At 66.9% G+C, this 19,330-nt stretch overlaps 1 protein-coding gene across 2 annotated transcripts; it reads right to left on the bottom strand.

Moving 5' to 3' along the window:
• Positions 1-672: 672 nt before the first annotated feature.
• Positions 673-18,606, bottom strand: RASGRF1 (Ras protein specific guanine nucleotide releasing factor 1). Of its 2 annotated transcripts, none has more exons than XM_088531394.1 (27): positions 18,228-18,606; positions 13,555-13,661; positions 12,569-12,716; positions 11,803-11,895; positions 11,068-11,321; positions 10,148-10,227; positions 9,181-9,374; positions 8,973-9,082; positions 8,723-8,841; positions 8,034-8,194; positions 7,128-7,191; positions 6,721-6,857; positions 6,126-6,208; positions 5,673-5,921; positions 5,120-5,490; positions 4,637-4,762; positions 4,180-4,350; positions 3,976-4,082; positions 3,588-3,700; positions 3,224-3,284; positions 2,949-3,052; positions 2,758-2,842; positions 2,368-2,565; positions 2,108-2,187; positions 1,489-1,606; positions 1,305-1,373; positions 673-765 (listed from the first exon to the last, which is right to left on the bottom strand). In XM_088531394.1, the coding sequence occupies exons 1-27, from the start codon at positions 18,501-18,503 to the stop codon at positions 673-675; spliced, it is 3,771 nt and encodes a 1,256-aa protein (XP_088387520.1). In that variant the 5' UTR covers positions 18,504-18,606. The 2 variants fall into 2 exon arrangements, with proteins under 2 accessions (XP_088387520.1, XP_088387579.1); XM_088531453.1 differs by having other exon boundaries at positions 5,673-5,882.
• Positions 18,607-19,330: the final 724 nt, after the last annotated feature.

Raw genomic sequence — 19,330 nt, 5'->3', positions numbered from 1 at the left:
TGCCACTGCAAAGTTCAACTGTGTTTATATACTGTACAATGTAAAAAATACATGGTAATATTCACAGAATAAGCACTACATTACTATATTCCTGCTAGAAGGTGGTTAGACAGGATTACAGTATATGTAATAAAAACACTTGGTCATTTCTTTCTACCTCTACATCATGTTACTAATAGTGGTCACAAGGAATACGGATTCAGAGCATATCAACAGAAGCTTGTCATGAGCGGGATGCAGCAGGAGGGGACGGTGCAGCTTCACGTCCCCGCGCGCGCAGCGGGGCAGCCCCGGCCGACGTTGGTGGCAGGGGACGAGGGGCGCCTCCACGGGACGGGGTTGGCAGCAGTCACCGTCGGACACCGCGTCCGGGTGGGAATACTCCGCCTGGGGCTGACGGGACACGCTGGCGGCACCGCGGGCGGCGGGAGGAGCTGCTCTGCGCTGGGCACGTGGGTGCCGTGAACATGTCCCCAGCGCCGGCCCTGGACAGCGAGTGACAGACGGAGCATCCTGGAGGGAGCCGGGCCCCGCGCGGCCGCCCTGTGGGCAGCGCATCCCGGGCAGTCCCGGCGCGGGCGGCCGCGGGGCCGTTCGTTCCCGGGGAGCGGCGGTGGAGGCGCCGCGGGCGGCCGGCGCGGACACGCGGCGGTGCGGCGCGGCCGCCCGCGCTCACGAAGGCAGCTTGGGCTCCATCCGCAGCGAGGCCTCGTAGAGCGCTTCCTCGTCCATCACGGGCGACTGGTCCAGCAGGTACTGCGTCACCTGCGCCCCGGCACGGCGTGAGCGCCAGGCAGAGCCGAGGGCCCTGGGCGCAGCGGGAGCGCTCCGAGCTGCTCCGGCACGCGGGAGCGCGGCCGGCCGCAGTGCGCTCCGGAACCCGGGCTGCAGCCCCGCTCCGGCCGTGGCTGCTGTCCGGAGCAGCCACTTTGGGAGCTGCCACGCGGCTCCATCCTGCGCTTCCACGGGGGTGGGGGCCCCTTGGCCAGGACAGGGACAGGGACAGGCAGGGAGACCCCCAAACCGCCCACACGAAGCGCGCTCCCCTCCCGCGTGGCACCGCTGCGGAACAGGGACGCGGGGCCGGCCGAGGCCGTGCATCTCGTCGCACACATGGGCCCTCCCAGCAGCGGGACAGGGAGCCCTGGCACGTCCCTCCCTCCCGGGCAGAGCGGCCGTGCAGGGGATGCTCCAGGCACCCTGGGGACACGTGGCTGGTACGGGGCACCCACGGCGGGTCACGGTCCCGCGCCTGTCCCTGGCAGTGGCGCCAGCCACGTCCCCTCCGCTCCCGGGGGCTCTACCTTAGCCTGGTGCTCGATCTTGTAGGAGGTCTGCTGGAACTGCCGGATCTCCCTGATGATGTGCGAGATCTGCGCGGGGACACGGCAGAGACGCGTTAGGGGACTGCTGCCACCACTGCCACCACCCCACGCAAACCGGGCCGCTGTGGCGTGGGGGGTGCCCGTGTCCCTGTCCCCAGCTCACCATCCTCATCTTGGAGAAGTTCACCAGCCCGTCCTCCGTGTAGTTGGGCGTCCCCTCCTCTATGAAGGCCAGGTCGGTCAGGTACATTCCCAGGTAGGGCACGCAGGGAGGGTCGCAGCTGCAGGGTGGATGGATGGATGGACGGAAGGAAGGCAGGATCATTGCTGTGAGCTGGCCTGGGGCTGACAAGGGAGGCTGGGGGCCCGGGGACAGGGGCGGCATTTTGGGCAGGGGGCCGGGAAGCCCCAGCAAGGCTGAGCCCCCAACGCTCGGGACGCTCCATGGGAAGCGCAGCCCGGAGCCACCAGCGCGGAGCCGCTGCAGGGACAGCAGCTCATGAGGTCCCCTCCCCGAGGCCACCCCAACCAGCCGAGACGGCCCCACGGCTCCCTCGAAACTGGGAAGCTCCGGAGGGAAGCGAGCACAAGCCGGGAAGCTCCAGAGGGAAGCGGGCACGCCGCTGCTCGGAGGAGCGCCTCCTTCCTTGGCATTGCTTTGGAAACCTGGGCCTGCAGCAGGGACCGTGCTGGCGCGGGGCCCGTCTCCCACGGCCACGCGCGGGGTCCGGGCGCGCTGCCCACACGCTGCCCGCGCGCTCCCTGCCCGCGGCCCCACGTACTTCTTCAGCGCCTCCCTGAGGTTCTTGAAGCGGCCCTCGGAGGACACCAGCTTCTGCAGCTTGTCGATCAGCGCCTTGGTCTGCAAGGGAGCGAGCGGGCACTGCTGGCGCGAGCGGCGCGCGCCCGGCCTCCCGTGCCGGCCCCATGGCCCGTCCTCCCACGCCAGCCCCTCGTTGCGACACGGGTGCCCGCAGCAACGCAGGGCCGGGTGATGCGCAAACTCCCGCGAAGCTCCGGGACGAGCGGCCGTAGCGCCCACCTGCTTGGAGACCTTGAGCCACGTCTTCTTGAGGCGGAAGATGGCACTGCGGTTGAGCGAGGAGGTGATCTCCAGCACCGCGTTGTAGTTGTGCAGGCACCGGCAGATGTCCGCCACCGCCACCCACTTCTCGATGGCGCTCACCCGCGCGTTGATCTCCTCGTTGCGCAGGATCTCCGACGCTATCAAGTTGCTGACCTGGGGGGCAGAGCACAGCTGCTGTCCCTGGGAATTGCCCTGGATCTCGCCTTCCACCTGCAGCTCATTCCCGAAAAACTGCATGGCCTGGGAAGGAGCGAGTCCAGCTGCCCCGGCCCTGCTGGCACAACGCAGACCCGAAAACACGGAGCCGCCGAGCGCAGAACGCGCTGCCCAGGCCCGCAGCCTTACGTCATTGAAGTGCTTGGTGTTCTTCATGATGTACGGGGTCCGCTCGTTCTTCTCCAGCTTCATCCAGCCTTGCCCAAAAAACTCCCTGCAAGCGACAGCATTTGGCGCTGTTTGTCCCCAGAGGCTTCGCAGCAGTGGGAGCAGCTCGCGGCCGGCAGCGGCATCGCGGGGTTGTGGATCGCAGGACTCACTCGTAGGGGATCTTCTTGAACACCAGGTGGTCGAGCAGCGTGAGCTGCTCCGCGATTTCCAGCGCCGAGTGGTTCTCGAAGGGTTCGGCTCTGACGCCCTCCGCCTAAGGGACACGGTGGGGGCCGGTCACTTAAGAGCAGGGCCAGGGGCTTTTGCTTTCTCATTTCTTCACCCGTCACAGACACAAAAGCCAACCCCAGCAGAGCGCAGGGTGCCCGCAGCGGGGCCGTCCCGCTCCGTCCCTCGCGCCCCGCGCGCGGGAAGCAGCACTTGCCATGTGCAGCACCTCCTCCAGGGAGATCTGGTTGTCCCCGGGGTCCTCCTGCGTCAGGGTCCTGCGGCAGGAAAACGGAGCCGCTCTGGCTGGGGGACCAGAGCCCACGGGGCTGCCACAGCCTCTGGGTCACCCCCGGCCCGGGCAGAGGAGCACCACAAATCCCAGAGGGAAAAACACCCTTGAATGGGATCCCAGCCTGGCATGCACTGCCCCGACACCACGGTGAGGGGCACATGCAGCCCCCATGGGCACCTGCTTCCCAACCCAGTGGTTCCAAAGCCCTCGGAGAGGTTCGGCACCCGCTCCCGCCCCGCACGAGGGCTGTCGCGGTGCCCAGGGCGCGCGGCACCAGCGGCTCCACCTGATGATGTTGGCGGCCGCCTTGCGCTCCTGCGTCAGGAGCTCGGGGTCGTGGATGACCTCCTCCAGGAAGCCGATCACGCGGAACTTCAGCTCCTCGTTGCTTTCAAAGTCCTGCAAAGCGGGCAGGCAGTTCCCAGCGGGGCCACCCCCGTGATGGGGCATCGAACCCCACCGCAACGCATGGCCCTATGCACAGGGAAGGCCCTGGCGCGCTCGCTGGCTGCAAGCGAGCACGAGCAGAGCCCCGCTGCCCGCTCCCTGCCGCGGCCACCTCCTCGCCCAGCGCCCATTTGCTTAGTTAAAAAAGCTGCAGCTTGTCCTTTGGGCCGGAGCCCCATGGAGCTGCCGGGAGCTCGGCCGCGCGCGCGGCGGTTCGGGGCGCTCACCTGCGAGTGCTTGGAGACCCAGTGGCGCAGCACGTTGAGCACGCGGTTGGTGGCCGCCCTGCGTATCACGAACTCCTTGTCGCCGTTGCGCTGGTCGCTCGGGAAGCCTGCAAGGGACACGGTCGCAGGGCGCCGCGCGGCCCCGCGCAGCGAGCGGTACCCCGAGGCCGCGGGGACGAGCGGGACGCGCCGCCCGCAGCCCACCTGCGCTGGCCAGCGACATGCGCCGGTACTTCTCCTTGGCCGGGGTGCCCTCGTTGGCGCCCGCCGTGGCGATGGCGAAGGCGGACGCGGCCGACAGGGCGCTGCGGCTGCCCTCGAGCTCGCGGCAGGACGTCACCACCACGCCGTTGTTGTAGGAGAACAGCGAGAAATCTGGAAGGGGCGGGAAGGGGCGTCAGCTCTGCCAGCCAGCGCGGATCCAGCAGGGATTAACCCCACGGGCTGAGTGAGGGCAGCCCCGCGCGCTGCACGAGGGATGCTCGGGGCCCGTCCTGCCCTGTCCACTCCCCCTGTGCACTATGGCCAACCCAGAGCGGCTGCAGGATGTGCAGAGCAGCTCTGCAAGGAAGAGCTCCAAAGGGAGATCTTGCGGCCCCTCCAAGGGCGCACGGGGCGAAGCCCAGCCCCGATCACCCTCGCGCCGGCAGCATGTGGGTACCTGAGGAATTTTTGCACTTGACGGACTTGGGGGTAGTCGGGGATTTTGTCGGGGAGGTTTCGGCTTCCGCTTCATCACTCTGGTTCGGGTCGGTGTCAGACTCTTCCCGAACGGACACATCCGAGCCTGCCGAGAACACGGAACGACTGCAAATCGCCCACGGAGAGGGGCAGCTCGCAGCCGGGTGGCAGCTCTGCCGCGATTCCTAATCCCGCTGCATGTGGGCACGCCGGAGCCGAGCCAAAGCCACAGGGCCCTGCGCGGGCTGCTGCTGTTACTGCTGCTGTTGTTAGTGTGACTGTTACATCCTCCCGCGCGCTGCTCCACGAGGCGCGTGGGGAGCGGAGACACGGCACCGGGAGCAGCGCCCCGCCACGTGCTGCCCATTGCGCAGGTCCCCAGACCCCACGCGCTCCCCAGACCCCATGCGCTCCCCGTCACCGCGTGCCACCCGCCGCGTCCCTCCTGCAGCCCCGCGCCTACCCGGCTTGCTGCCAAGCGCCTCCTCCGGCTTCTCCGCGGCCGCGTCGCCCTCGTCGGCGATCTTGTTGGGGAAGCTGCTGGCCACGTAGAGCTTGTTGATGTCCAGCGTGGTCTTGCTGAAGGGCGCCATGGAGGAGTAGACGCTCGCGTAGCCGTTGGAGGAGCAGCCGAGCGCGGCCAGGTCCAGCGCCTTCCCGCCCGTGATGATGGGGATGTTGAGGGAGAGCTTCCTCCTCCTGCTGGGCGACGACGACTTGGAGATGGAGAGCGGCGGCGGCGACGAGAACTTGCGGTTGGCCCGGGGCGACTTGGGCGGCTCTCCGTAGAGCAGCTTGCTGCTCTGGCTGCTGGCGAAGAGCAGCTCCAGGGACCTGGCCGAGGCGGAGAGCGGGAGGGTGAGCGGGAGGATGCCCGGGATCGCGCCCGCGGGACGGCGGCTCCGGCAGCTCCGGCTCCCCGGGGCATCTCCGGCCGGGCCTGCACGCTGGAGGCACCGCGGAGGCACCGCGGAGGCCGGGACGGAGCCGGGACGGAGCGGCGCGGACGGCCTCACCGTGCGGGGATGGCGCTGATCGGCTTCTTGTAGATGGTGATGAGCTTGTCGAGGACGACGAGGGCCGTGGTGAAGACGCGGTACGAGTGCAGGAACGTGTTCAGAAAGTCGATGCTGAGGAAGCGCAGGTCCGTGAGCCTCTCCAGGAGCCGCTCCACGCTGGCGTAGCGGATCTGCAGGACCTTGCAGGAATTCATCGTTTTACTGAACCTAATGTCAACATCATCACAATACAGGCTGGCGTCAGACCTGCAGAGAAACGAGACACCAGGTTCCAGCCTGGAGCCAAGCACGGCGGGTGCTCCCATGCAGCCAGGACCCCCCGGCCCCTCCGGACGGAGCTGGCGGCCGCCACCGGAGCAACGTGTGGGGATGGATCCGGCACCCGCGGGAGCTGCATGGGGCAGGGATAGAGCATGGGGGCAGAGCCAGCCGGGAGCCGGGAGCACTCACTTGATCATCTGGGGGACGGTGACCTTGGAGTTCTCCTCGAAGGCGTTCATCATGAGGCCGTTGCAGCGGATGTTGTCCACGCACTGCAAGGTGCAAGCGCAGGGAGGTCAGGGGGGCCATGCGCAGGGATGGCCCCGCTCCCGCTCCCAATCCTGCTCCTGCGGGCAGGACGGGGCAGGACAGGACGGGGCAGGACCGGGCAGGACGGGGCAGGAGAGGACGGGGCAGGACGGGGCAGGATGGGGCAGGGCAGGATGGGGCAGGACGGGGCAGGACAGGGCAGGACAGGGCAGGGAAGGGGCAGGACGGGGCAGGACGGGGCAAGACGGGACGCTGATGCCCGGCTTGGTGCTGCTGGAGCTGCCGGCAGTGCAGGGAGCTGCTCCCGCTCTCCAGCTAGAGCATCCCGCCTTGGGATGCAGCTGGCCCAGCCCAGGGGGCAGGACTTTGCACCCCATGGGCGACCATTTACATCTCTGCTATATTCTATATGTACATACTTTTACACAGAGTGTTTCAGGAGCACAAGAGACCCGGCAGCAGCTGCTCGCCCTGGGTCGCTCCATCCCTCCGTTCATCCGACCATCCGTCCTACCTGGCTGATGTCGCTGGTCCACGCAGCCTTCTCCTGCCTAGACGATGCCACCAGGATGACCGTGAAGGAGGAGGAATCTTTTGGCTCCACCACAATTTTGAAGTCGAGATGGTCGATGTCCTGCCCGGATGCTTTTGCTTTGGAACAGAGAAGATGAGCACAGAAGGGCTGCAGGACCCGGCAGGCTGGGGGGCTCTGCCCGTCACCCGCTCAGCAGGAGCCTCACTGGACCCACCGGACCAGCACCGTTCCGGTCTGGCTCCGCACGGCTCTGCTCTGCCTGGGTTTTGTGCCCTACGGATTCACTGCAGCGTTTCCAGCCCCGGGTCCTGGCCGCGCAGCACCACGGTGGCCACAGGACCCGGTACAACCCCGCTGCCCATGTCACCCGTCCCCGCGGCACCTACCGTCCTCGTCGGTGCTCTCCTGCTCCTCGACGAGCGTGCAGTCGATGAGGGAGATGACACCGTTCTGTGGGACGGCACCGGGTCAGGGCAGCAGAACGGGCAGCCCACGCCAGGCCGCACCATGCACCCAGTGCGCCTGGTGCGCCCAATGCGCCCAATGCGCCCAATGCACCCGATGCACCCAACACACCGAACACGCCCAACGCACCCAATGCACCCAACGCACCCAATGCACCCAACCCACCCAACACGCCCAACGCACCCAACGCACCCAATGCACCCAATGCACCCAACGCACCCAACGCACCCAATGCGCCCAATGCACCCAACGCACCCAATGCGCCCAATGCACCCAGTGCACCAAATGCACCCAACGCGCCCAATGCACCCGATGCACCCAACACACCCAATGCGCCCAATGCACCCAACACACCCAATGCGCCCAATGCGCCCAATGCACCCAATGCACCCAATGCACCGAGGAGGAGGAGGAGGGCTGCAGCGCCCGGCTCCTCTGGGAACCCACTCCCGCCCCTGCTCCCATTCCCATGCCTGCTCCCCTTCCCGCACCAGCTCTCATTCCCAGGGGTGGGAAGCGGGCGGCTGCTCGCGAGGGCTCTGCTGCTCTGATGGGAGGAAAGGCCGGGATATTGCCACTTCCCTTGTATAACCAGTCCACTAATTTGTTTATAAATTATTTAATACGAGCTTTAAATTAAATTTCCCCAAAGCCTGTTGTTGCAATTATCAACTCTTCGCCACGGACGGCAATTTTTCAAACCAGTAATTTAATGCCAGTAATGAGCAATTTCTCTAAGATTCCTGCTCAATTAAGCGCAGAGCTTCCCCCGGGAGCAGCGCGATCCTGGGGAAGGGGCCGCGGAGGCTGAGGAGGCTCCCGCGCACCTTGGTGAGGTGGAGCTTGCCGCCCGAGCCGCGCGTGCAGATGATGAGGTGCTTGGAGAAGAGGAAGCACTGCCGCTCGCCCTCCTTGCGCAGCGACAGCGAGCCCAGCCGCCCCCGCGGGATCTTCCCCTTCTCCGACATGGGCACCTGGATGAGCGACCCTGCGCGAGAGGAGCAGCCGCGTCCCGCGTCCGGCCACGCCGCTGCGGGGCAGCTGGGGCTGCCAAGGCCCAGTGCCACGGGCCACCAACCACCATGGGGCTACCAAAGCCCCAGCCCCATGGGCCACCAGCCACGGGGGCTGCCAAAGCCCTTGCCCCACAGACAGGTAGCTCCAAGGGCTACCAAAGCCCCTGTTCCATAGGTCAACAGCTGCTTGGGCTACCAAAGCCCCAGCCATATGGGCCACCAGCCATGGGGGCTACCAAAGCTGCAGGCCCATGGACCACCAGCCACGGGGGCCACCAGCCATGGGGGCTACCAAAGCCACACACCATTGGCCACCAGCCCCAAGGGCTACCAAAGCCCCCGTTCCATGGGTCAACAGCTGCTTGGGCTACCAAAGCCACAGCCCCACAGGCCACCATCCACATGGGCTACAAAAGCCCCAGCCCCATGAGCCACCAACCACCATGGGGCTACCAAAGCCGCAGCCCCACGGGCTCCCGCAGCCCACGGGCCCGTGTCACCTTGCCGGACGAAGGTCTGGCTGGTGTCCAGCAGGATCTCGCAGCCCTCGATGATCATGCGCTCGATGGCCAGGTTCTTGCGGATGTTCTCGGTCTCGCTCACCTCGTCGTGCATGATCCTGGAGCAGGAAGGGGCAGCGGCGCCTGAGTGGCATCCCGGGAATCGCGGCAGCCATCGGAGCGTAGGGCACTGCTCGGAGCCCCCGGGGCACCCCACACATTCACCAGGAAATGCGGCCATCCGGCTCACCTGGAGAGCTCCTCCAGCTTGGACTTGGCATAATCCAGGCTGTTCCTCTCCACGTGCTCGTGCGGGGTGTGCGCCAGCAGCTCGTGCAGCGTCAGGATGTAGCGCGGGATCTGCAACGCAGGGAGCCGGGCGTCAGCTGGCAGTGGGGACGCGGGGACACGGGGACACAGGGACATGTGCTCCGCGCTGGGGCGCACGCTGCGGTCACCTGGAACATGGGGTAGGTGAGGAAGGTCTCGAGCGTCCTCTCCTCGCAGTCGGGCTTGGCCTCGTAGTGCTTCAGCAGCTTGTCGAAGTCGCGGTTCTGCTTGCAGTGCGCCAGGATCTGCAGGCTGTACTGGTGGTTCCGCACGAACTCCTGGTAGATGTTCAGCATGGGCAGCAGGATGTCGAAGAGGTCGGCTGCAGGCGCAGAGGGGCGGCGAGCTCAGCCTGGCACCACGCGCGCTCCGGCTCCGCCACGCGCGCACCGGTTTGCCATGCACACTCCGGTTCCGCTGCGCGTGCTCTGGTTTCCCGTGCACGCTCCGGCTCCGCCACGCGCACGCCAGTTCCCCGTGTGTGCTCTGGTTCTGCTGCGCGCCCTCCGGTTCTGCCACGCACGCTCTGCTTCCCCATGCGTGCACCAGCTCTGCCACACGTGCTCCGGTTCCCCACACACGCTCCGGTTCCACCACATGCACTCTGGTTTCCCATGCCCGCTCCGGTTCTGTCGCGCGTGCTCCGGTTCCCCACGCGTGCCCCCATTTCACTGCATGCACTCCAGTTCCCCGTGCGCGCTCCGGTTCTGCCATGCATGCTCCGGGTCCCCACGCGCACCCCAGTTCCACACGCGTGCTCTGGTTCCCTGCGTCCACTCCCTAGGCGGGAGCCTCAGGCAAGGCTGGGACCCGACTCCGGGAGCTGCTTGAGGGGCCTCCTGGACATGTGGGAGAGCCCGTTGTGCCCTGACCCCCAGGCCAGGAGCCGGGAACACTTCCCATCCTCTCCTACCCTCGGGCACCCCTAGGTGACAGCCGAGGGATGCGGCGCTGTGGCCACGCACGGTGCATCGCGCTCTGTTCCAGCTGTGGCCGATGTGCGTGGAGCACCAGGCACTTCCCGCAGGATGAGGGTGCCGTCGGGATCCACCCAGGAGCAGGGAAGGAGGCGCGGGAAGTGCTGCCCTCACTCACCCAGCACCAGTGTGGGCCAGCTGGAGATCCGCGCTTTCAGGCCCTGGTAGAAGATCTGGTGCAGAAACATGATGGTTTCGCTGCAAGAAAACCCGAGAGGGGAAAGGTGGATGGAGAAGGAGCCGGTGACAGGGACATGCTGCTGCTCCTGCTTCCCGGGGGCAGTTTATCTGTCGGGAACCCCCAGGTGCCCACGGAGGGGTTTAATTCACAGCGATTGATAAATGTCCGTGGCTCCCGCTCGTGCGCCTGGCACAGCCGAGCCCTGCGGAGCCCGGATGCCTCCCCAGCCACGGCCGATCCTCGGTGCTTCCCAGGACCTTCCCACACCTGAACACGTGTCGGGACCCCAGAGTGCTCCTTGCATCTCCCCTGTGACACCAGCACAGGGCAGCATGGAGGGGACATCCCAGAGCAGCACCATGCACGGCGGCAGTGCTGTGCAGCGGGGCAGCGCCGTGCAGCGCCTGCAGTGCTGTGCAGCACCATGCAGCGCCGTGCAGCACCATGCACCACGGCAGTGCCATGCAGCACCTGCAGCGCTGTGCACTGGGGCAGCTCTGCCCCGTGATGCTCCCGTGCGGATGCAGCCCTGGCCCCGCAGCCCTGCTGCTCGGTGCTGCACCCGCACACACTCGGCATCGTTTCTGCTCGGCCCCGGGTGGCCTCAGCGCCACGTTCCCGTCACAGACAGTGTGACAGGAGGCTGCAGCCCTGGCACTGCAGGAGAGATGCTGCCTGCCCTCCCATCACCATCCCCGTTCCTGTCACCACCCCTATTCTAGCCCCATCCTGTCCTTGTCCTCAACCCCATCCCTGTCCCCATGCCCATCCTCATCCTCACCCCATCCTGTCCTTGTCCTCAACCCCATCCCTGTCCCCATCCCTGTCCCCATCCCCGCGGCGCCCGGCGTGCTGACCTGTTGAGGAAGATGCTGCTGACGTCGTCGTGCGTGATGGGCGGCTTCTTGGAGCTGGCGGCCATGCGCAGCGGCCGCAGGAAGTTGTTGACCAGGATGTGCAGCTGCTGCACGTACTCGGCCTCGGCCTCCAGCATGCTGAACACCACCTGGTTGCGCTTGCGCATGCTGTCGGCGTGCGGCGAGCGGATGTAGTCCTGGATGATGGTCTTCCACTTGCGGCGGCAGAGCCAGCCGCGCAGGAAGCTCTGCACCTGCGGGGACGGCACGCAGTGTGCCGGGTGCCACGTCCCCATGCCCGGCCACCGCGCTGGACCCAGCCAGCCAGCCCAGGAGCCTGGTGCACCCGGCAGCCCCGCACACGGTGCGATAGGTAGGAAAGCGCCTGGCACAGGTGCCGCGAGCTCACATCCCCGTGGGTATCCATGCACGGGGTCCCTGCAGGGCTCCCGTCTGCGGATGCTCCTCTGGGAAGCACCAGTCTGAGCAGCGGCCCTGGCACGAGCGAGGGGCAGGAGGCGCCGCACAGGAGCGGGCACCGGCACGCGGGGGAGCAGGGGAGCTCGTGCAAAAATCTGCGATTCTGGGAGTGCCTTTCCTTGCAAAACTCTGCTCGCAGACATGTATGTGTATATACATACACAGACGTATGGCTCAAGAGCTCCTCCGCGAGCACTTGCTAGCGCGCCGAGGAGCCGGCCGTGCTCCGGGAACGCGCCGGGCGCTGCCACCAACCTTCTTGATCTTCTTGATGTCGCTGTCGTCGTCGCTGGGCGCGCTGCTCTGCCCGGACTGGATGCGCTCGTTGTCCTTGAGCAGGGCGGCGATCTGCGGGCAGAGCGCACAGCTGCGGCTCGGCACGGGGCTGCCCGCGGGCGGCCCGGTCCCCGCGAGCCCCCGCGCGCCCCGGCTGCTGCACCGCGGAGAAAATGTCTTGAAAAGCCGAAGTGCGAAAAGCGCGAACTTTCATTTCATAGAAAATAATAAAAATTTTCCTGGGAGGGGAGGTAAAAAAAAAAAAAAAAAAAAAAACACGACCAGTGGGTGCCTGTTACTCTGGTGCCTGACCAGGATTCCAACGGGAAAGAAGAAAGGAGAGAAAATCACCGGGGCCTGGCCGGATGGGCCAGAGAAGGGGTGCAGAGCACGGAGCGGCCCTGCCAAGGTGGGAGCTATGGCCCAAACTTGGAGCATTTTACCCAAAATATCTCTCTGTCGAAATGCAATTAAAAAAATATTTTTTTTTCTTCCACTTTGGGTCAAGGTGGGAAAAGCACAGGCTGGGGGGCTGTTTGTACGGCTTTGTGTTTTCTCTGTGTTTTTTTATTATTTTGTTTCACTGAGGCATCAAAATTTGCACTTTAAAGGAGAAGCCGATCATTTGATCTTGGCTGCAGAGAGTGCAGAAGAGCAAAACCCGGCGCAGCGGGGGAACGGGGAGGTGTTTGCACATGGGGAAGCGCTGGCCCCGCCGCTGCCCCCGCCGGCCCCGCTCCTTCACCTCGGCTTTGAGACGCTCGATCTCGATCTCGCCGTCCTCGATCTGCTGCCGCAGCTGTTTGGCCACGGTCTTCTCCGTCTCCACGATCTGGAGCAAATGCAGGTACTTCTGCATCAGGGCTTCGTGCTCCGTCGCCAGGTTCCTGTAGCTGCGAGGCCGGCGTGGCCGTCAGCGCCATCCGCCCGCAGCCCCGCTCGCTCCGTGCAGCCCTGCTCGCCCCACGCGCAGCCCTGCGTGCAGCCCGGTGCACAGCCCTGCTTGCATTCCATGCACAGCCCTGCTCGCCCTGCACACAGCCCTGCTCGCCCCATGCACGGCCCTGCTCGCCTCATGTGCAGCCCTGCATGCAGCCTGGTGCGCAGCCCTGTTAGCTCCATGCACAGCCCTGCATGCAGCCTGGGGCGCAGCCTTGCTCACCCCATGCACGGTCCTGCTTGCCCATGCATGGCCCTGCATGCAGCCTGGTGCACAGCCCTGCTTACCCCACGCACAGCGCTGCTCACCCCACACACGGCCCTGCGTGCAGCCTGGTGCACAGCCCTGCTTGCATTCCATGCACAGCCCTACTCGCCCTGCGCACAGCCCTACTCGCCCTTCACACAGCCCTGCTCGCCCCATGCACGGCCCTGCTCGCCCCATGCACGGCCCTGCTCGCCCCACGCGCAGCCCTGCGTGCAGCCCGGTGCACAGCCCTGCTTGCAATCCTGCACACAGCCCTGCTCGTGCTGTGCAGCCCCACGTGCAGCCCTGCTCGCCCCGCTTGCAGCCCCACTCTGCCCCAGGCTCCCCACGCCAACAGTTCACCCCACAGACGCCCTCCTGCCCCCAAAGCCAATTTTCCTCCCTCCCCACAGTGCAGCGAGGAGCAGGACGCCTGTGGCATCGGCTGTGTCACCAGTGTCCCCATGGCCAAGGGCACAGCAGATGCATTCACCCAGCACCCGAGCACCCCGGCCCCTGCAGGACCCTGCACCATGGGCCAGTACCTGGCGTGGGCAATGGCCGCGACCCACTCGTCACAGTCCTTGGCGTCCTCCGTCCTCAGCTCCAGCGTCTTCTGGTTCTCATGGTTGAAGTTCACGGTAAAGTAGTGCTGCAAGAGCCGGCGGACGCAGTGTTACCACCACGGACCGGCCACAGGACGGCACCATTGTGGGTGACACCACTGGGATGGTGGCATCGCGGGCGGCACCATCGAGCCAGCAGCCTCCCCGGCACGCGCGGAGCCCCGGCAGGTTGCAGCCCGCGGCTATTTTTAGCCTCCCTTGACATTTGCAGCGTTTGTGCTAATTGCAGCAGCGGCGGCGCGCAGGCTGCGCGCTCCACGAGTCCCCTGGGCACCGGGATGCTCCGCGATGCCGGTCCCGCCGCGAGGAGCCCACCCGAGCGCCGCTGCTGGGAGCACCGGGCCGCACCACGTCCCCATCGCTGGGGCAGCGGGATGGCACCGTGACAGCGGGGACGTCACCACAGCCCCGGCAGGACGCGGACGGGTGGCAGCAGCCCCGACCCGCAGCCCTCCCGGCCGCTGCTCGGAGACGCTCGCGGGACCGGAGCCCAGAGCAGCGTGTCCTGCGGATGCTCCGGACCGCACGGATGCGGGAATGCCGTCCCTGCGGAAGGGCAGGGAGGAGGATTCCCCACTTGGAAATGTTGTCTTCCTATTAATTAATTACTTAATTGAAGTTAATGAAGGAATCAGCCTCACACTGCTGCCCCAAACCCGGTTACATGTGACACCCCCGAGGCCGTTGCCATCGCGGTGGCGGGAGGAGCTCGGCAGGATCCCGCGCGCCGGAGGCTCCCGTGCCGCCCGCCCGCGCCGCGAGGGACCCTCCGAGCAAGGCGGGCGCCGGCATCGCGCCCCAACCTCGGAAACCGGCAGGAAAACACGCGCTCTGGGAGTAGCGTTGGTCCAAATTCATGGGAAATGTGAATTTTTCAGCATAAATCACAATTTGTGGACATAGGTCGGTTCCCAGAGCTCCTGGTGCAAAGGCCGAGTCCCTGCTGCATCCGTCCCCTTGCACCAGGATTGCTCCCAGCCGGGAGCGCCCCGGCATGGAACGGGTTGTGACTTTGTGAGGCTCCTTCCCGCAGCAGCGGGGCAGGGGGTCGAGGCCAGGACCCCAGTTCGGCTGCTGGGAAGAGCCGAGCGGCTCCTCACACCAAGAGATCTCGTAGTCAGAAACAGCCCATAATTCTTCCCTAAATAATTCATTTTGCAAAGTCCCTCCTGGCTGCTGAATGCTGTTTCATCTTTCAGATTTATGTTCCTCTCTCACATGCAAAAACCCTCATCTGTTTCCACTGATCCCAAACGGAGCTCATTGACTCCCAGCCTTGGGCAGCCCAAACATCCCAGCAATTATTTTGCAGTGACTCCAACGAAGGGTTTTAGACTTTTTTTTGAGCAGTCCAACAACCCGCCAGCTCATCCGATAACACTCTTCCTGCCCCAAACTGGGGGCTTAGGCAAGCACCCGGCTGCAGGAACTCTGGAAATGGGAGCTGGCGGATCCGAGACGCCGCGGGAAGGACCCCGGAGCTGCAGCACCTCCGAGCCGGGCTCAGCAGCGGCTCCCGTCTGCTGCTCGGGGCACCCGAGCGTTTCCTGCTGCCCGTGCAGCAGCCGCGCGCGCTCCGTGCGCTGCCAGGGCCACCCGTGGGAGTTTCCATGGGGCGGCACAGCTGGGCGCAGGGCTGGGAGCGATGCCGCGGGGTGACCATCGGCCGCACGGAGCGCGTCACCGCACCTGAGCAAGCAGGAGGCGACAAGGAGGGACACGGTGCTGAGCAGCAGTGCAGGTACCCAGGAGACAGACAGGAGGTTCCAGAGCACAGGGGCCTTCCCGGGCACAGCACGTTCTGAGCAGAAAACCGGCTGCTGCTGCTGCCCGATGCATGCTGCTGGGCAGGCAATCCCTCCCGAGCGGGACACGCCGGCTCCTGAACCGTGTCCTGTGCCAGCACTGCGGGGAGATGCCCCACGGGGACATGGCAGGATCAGGAACGGGTGCGCTCCGAGGTGGGAGACCACTCATGTCCAGACACACTGGTGGGAGCAGTTTCTCCCTGGCTGGGCACTCCAGCCCACGGAGCCGTCCCTGGCTTTGCATCCCATTGCAGAACGTTCCTGCACCCCGGGGCGCACGGAGCAGCAACGCGATGCCCGTCCCTGGCACGAGGCGAGGGAAAGCCCTGCCCTCCTCCCTGCGTTCACCATCGCTGCCAGGCTTGGTTGGGAAATAGTCTGGACTCTCCCGAGCGCCCCTGCATAGCTCAGCCCAACCCTAACGGTCCTGCACCCGCGACGAGCAGCGTGGCCGGTCCTGCAACCACGGCCGGTCCTGCAGCTGTGACAAGCAGCGTGGCTGGTCCTGCAGCTACGATGAGCAACGCGGCTGGTCCTGCAGCCGCAGTTGGTCCTGCAGCCGTGACGAGCAACGCAGCCAGCCCTGCAGCCACGGCCGGTCCTGCAGCCGCGCCGAGCAGCGTGGCTGGTCCTGCATCCCGCCCCAGTGCTCCACCTGCATCAGCTGCCTGCACCACTCGAGCCGAAACAGCCTGCGCAAGCAATGGAGCTGCCGCACAGGGCCGGGGGAAAGCAGGGCAAGACACCGAGAAGAAAGTTCCCGGAGGTGCCCAGGCACCCGGGGCTTCATGTTCTCAAGGAACTTCATGCCCTTCGTCTCACCTATGCCACACACCGGACGTGTGTGTGCTCCTGGCAAAGAAATCCCGCCACAAGGAGAAATGTGAGGGGTATTTTTCCCCAAGGATTCATTTCTAAAAATTTCTGCCTTGTGAAAAACTGGAAACCTGTCAGGATTTGCTCCAGTTGAGGGTGAGTCTAAATCCGGAACGGCTCCGCTGGAGGGCCTGCTCCCAGGCTGAGCCGTAGCTGTCGCCACGGATCAGCGTCCTCGGAAAGCAATAACGGGTGATCAGCAGCGATGCTGGAAGCTTCCTCCCGCCCCCCGGGGCTGGACGCGGCCCTGCACCGGGAAAGGTGGGAGGAAACGCGGGCAGCGGGGGAAGCACTGACACCTCTCGCAGGGCCCTGCGAGCGCTCGAAGCCGGCCCGGCCGCGCTGCGGATCCGCGCCGGGCACGCGCTGCTGCTCCGCTCTGCTGCGCAGGGCACCGGCTGCACGTTCACTCGAGCACGGAGCCGGGCGCTGCAAGAATGAGCCGGGCACGAGCCTCATCCGTCAGTGCAGATGAGTGGCCTCGGGAGCGCCCGGCGCGAGGCGGAGGCCGGGGCAGCACACAAGGGCACGGGACGGCACCCCGGCGTGGGCACGGGTGCCGCCGGAGCGACCTGTCCATCTCCATACGGGAGAGAGCCGGGACCAACGGCACTGCCTTCCCTCTTCGGGGTGCCAGGAGCCCCCGACAAGCAGCTGCGAGCGACTCCGGCACCGCGAGCGCCCACGGGCCCCAGGCTCTGCCCAGGCTCCAGCAGCCCTCCTGGCGCTCGCTCGCCTTCAACGGCGACTCCTGCTTGAGATTATGCAAGAGCTGCAGAGCCGGAGCCAACCGTGGTGGCCCGAGCGGGGCATCCCGCTGCCCCCGCAGCTCTCCTGCCCCCGGCACGGGCGCTCGGCCGCGCTCAAGAGCTGAATGCGGTCGCCAGCAGCTGCCCCTGCGGGCGCTTGTGATTTTGGGGACTATGGCAGCGACGGGTACAGGATTATTTGTGTTCCCCAGCTGAAAACCTGCCCTTCCTCTGGCTGTCGCCTGGCGCACCAATCTCCATACGGATCCCTACAGTGTTTAGATGCACCCGAAACTGCAGCAAATGGCACCTGGGCAGACGGAGCGGCAGTCCCCAACCTGTCATGCAGAGCTGCCAGGGCCCTGCGTGGGGACCCGTCCACGTCCCCCCTCGCCACTGCTGGGGCTGTGGCGGCCGCCCCCGAGGCCTCCCGCTGCCTTCGGTGTTTCCATGCCCGTTCCCACCGCAGGGACCAGCGCCGCGCGCTGCGGGCAGCAAAGAGCCGTGCACGGCGCTGGGGCTCCGTTCCCCCTGGCACAGGCGGCCGGGGCCACGGCCGGGTCCCACGGCGGGACGGGGACGGGCCCCGCGGCCACGCTCGGCGCTGCAACCTCCGCCTGCGCCCGCTGCAACCGAGCGCGGTGCTGCAGGTGCTGCGGGGCCCGGGCTGCGCGCGGCTCCCGAACCCCCGCTGAGCGTGGGGGGCTCCCCCGAGCCCGCGCACAAACAGCCCCCCCGAGCCCCCCACGAACGGCCCCCCCGGGCCCCCAAACAGCCCCCGCGCCCGCGTGGGCCCCCGCGTGCTCGTGGCTTTGCAGCCGCTGCCGCGCCGGGTCGGGCGGCCCCTCCGCGCCGCGTCCCCCCCAGCGCCCCGGCTGGGCCGGGGGGCCGCGGACACGCGTGGGGCTCCGCTGCGGAGCAGCGCGCGCCGCGGCCGCCGGGGGGCGCCGCCACGCGCCACCTCATTAACCGCGGCTAATTAGCCGTGCTGGGGGGGGCTCCGCGGCAGGCCCGGCTCCCCGCTAATTAACGCGCCAGGCAGAGCATCCCCCCAAACCCACCTCCCCCCCGGGGCCGTGGCCGCGCGTGGGGCCGGGCCCGGCGGTGGCTGCACGGGGAAAGGGGCCCCTCGGGCAGCCCCCCCCGCGCCCCCCCGCACCTGCTTCTCCAGGGAGTCCTTGGCCGAGAGCGGGGGCTTGGGCGAGGGCGCGCGGTCGCAGACGCAGCCCTCGAGCAGGTAGAGGCCCGAGGGCCGCGAGCTCGAGTCGCTCTCGAAGTAGAAGAGCATGTTGTGCAGCAGCGCGAACCACTTGCTGTGCCATTTCGTGTTGTCCGAGCTCCGCTTGCTCAGGTAGCCCTTCCTGGCGCCGTCCTTCTTCGCCAGCAGCCCCAGGTAGGTGACGTGCCCGTCATTGAGCCGCATCCCTTTCTGCATGGCGGCGGCGGCGCCTCACATGCTCCCGGCGGGCGGCACCGAGACGACACCGCGGCGACACCGCGGCGCCCGGAGCGGCGGCGGCGGCGGCGGCGGCTCCTGCGGCGCCGGCCCCGCGCCGAGCCCCGCGCAGCGCCCGCCCCCGAGGCCCTCGCGGAGCCCCGGCCCCCGCCGCGGACGCGTCATGTGATGCGGCCCCGCCGGAACCGAGTCCGGCCCCGCGCGCGCCGGCACCGGCACCGGCACCGGGCACCGCGGGGCTCCTCGGCTGCGGGGGCGGCCCCCGCCGCGGGGACCCTCCGTCCCCCGCCCCGGCTACCGCCCCTCGGGCCACAGCGAGCGGCGGCTGCGGGGTCGGTGCTGCCGCTCGCCCACGCGCGGCCCCGGGGCTGCCCCCGAGCACCGGTCACCCCTGCAGGAGCTGAGGGACCCCGCGGGCCAAGGGAGACCCCGGCCCGGGGGGGGGATCCCTGCACCCGGCAGGACCCCCAGGCCAAGGGGGACCACGGGATGAGCAGGGCAGCGGGATGAGCAGGGCAGGGATGAGCAGGGCAGGGATGAGCAGGGCAGCGGGATGAGCAGCACCCCCGGGCTTGGAGCTGCGGGAGACCCTGGACCAAGCAGGTCTGCCAGGTCGAGCAGGACCCCAGTGTGAATGAGCCCCCACATGGGACCCCTGAACCAAGCAGGACCCCGGGCCAGGCGGCTCCTGGGCCTGTCAGGGCTCCAAGGCTGCCCAGGACCTCCTGGCCGCACTGATTTGGTGCAGTGTAGGGGCTAGGCACCCTTGGGCCCCACTGCGTCCCCCCGGCCCTGCTGTCCCTGGG

Source organism: Tinamus guttatus, unplaced genomic scaffold, assembly GCF_059628265.1.
Source record: "Tinamus guttatus ecotype Peru unplaced genomic scaffold, ASM5962826v1 Tinamus_guttatus_pri_ptg000004l, whole genome shotgun sequence".
NCBI classification, from domain to species: domain Eukaryota; kingdom Metazoa; phylum Chordata; class Aves; order Tinamiformes; family Tinamidae; genus Tinamus; species Tinamus guttatus.
The sequence above is the reverse complement of the archived record's forward strand: the minus strand, read 5'-3'. Positions and strand labels throughout refer to the sequence as shown.

Excerpts from the sequence above, each read along its gene's own strand:
- RASGRF1 (XM_088531394.1), bottom strand. The coding sequence starts at position 18,503 with ATGCAGAAAGGGATGCGGCTCAATGACGGGCACGTCACCTACCTGGGG. Across the intron at positions 2,843-2,948 it reads TTCAAGAAGATCCCCTACGA|GGAGTTTTTTGGGCAAGGCT; the intron begins GTGAGTCCTGCG and ends TGTCGCTTGCAG. Across the intron at positions 1,374-1,488 it reads ACTTCTCCAAGATGAGGATG|ATCTCGCACATCATCAGGGA; the intron begins GTGAGCTGGGGA and ends GTCCCCGCGCAG.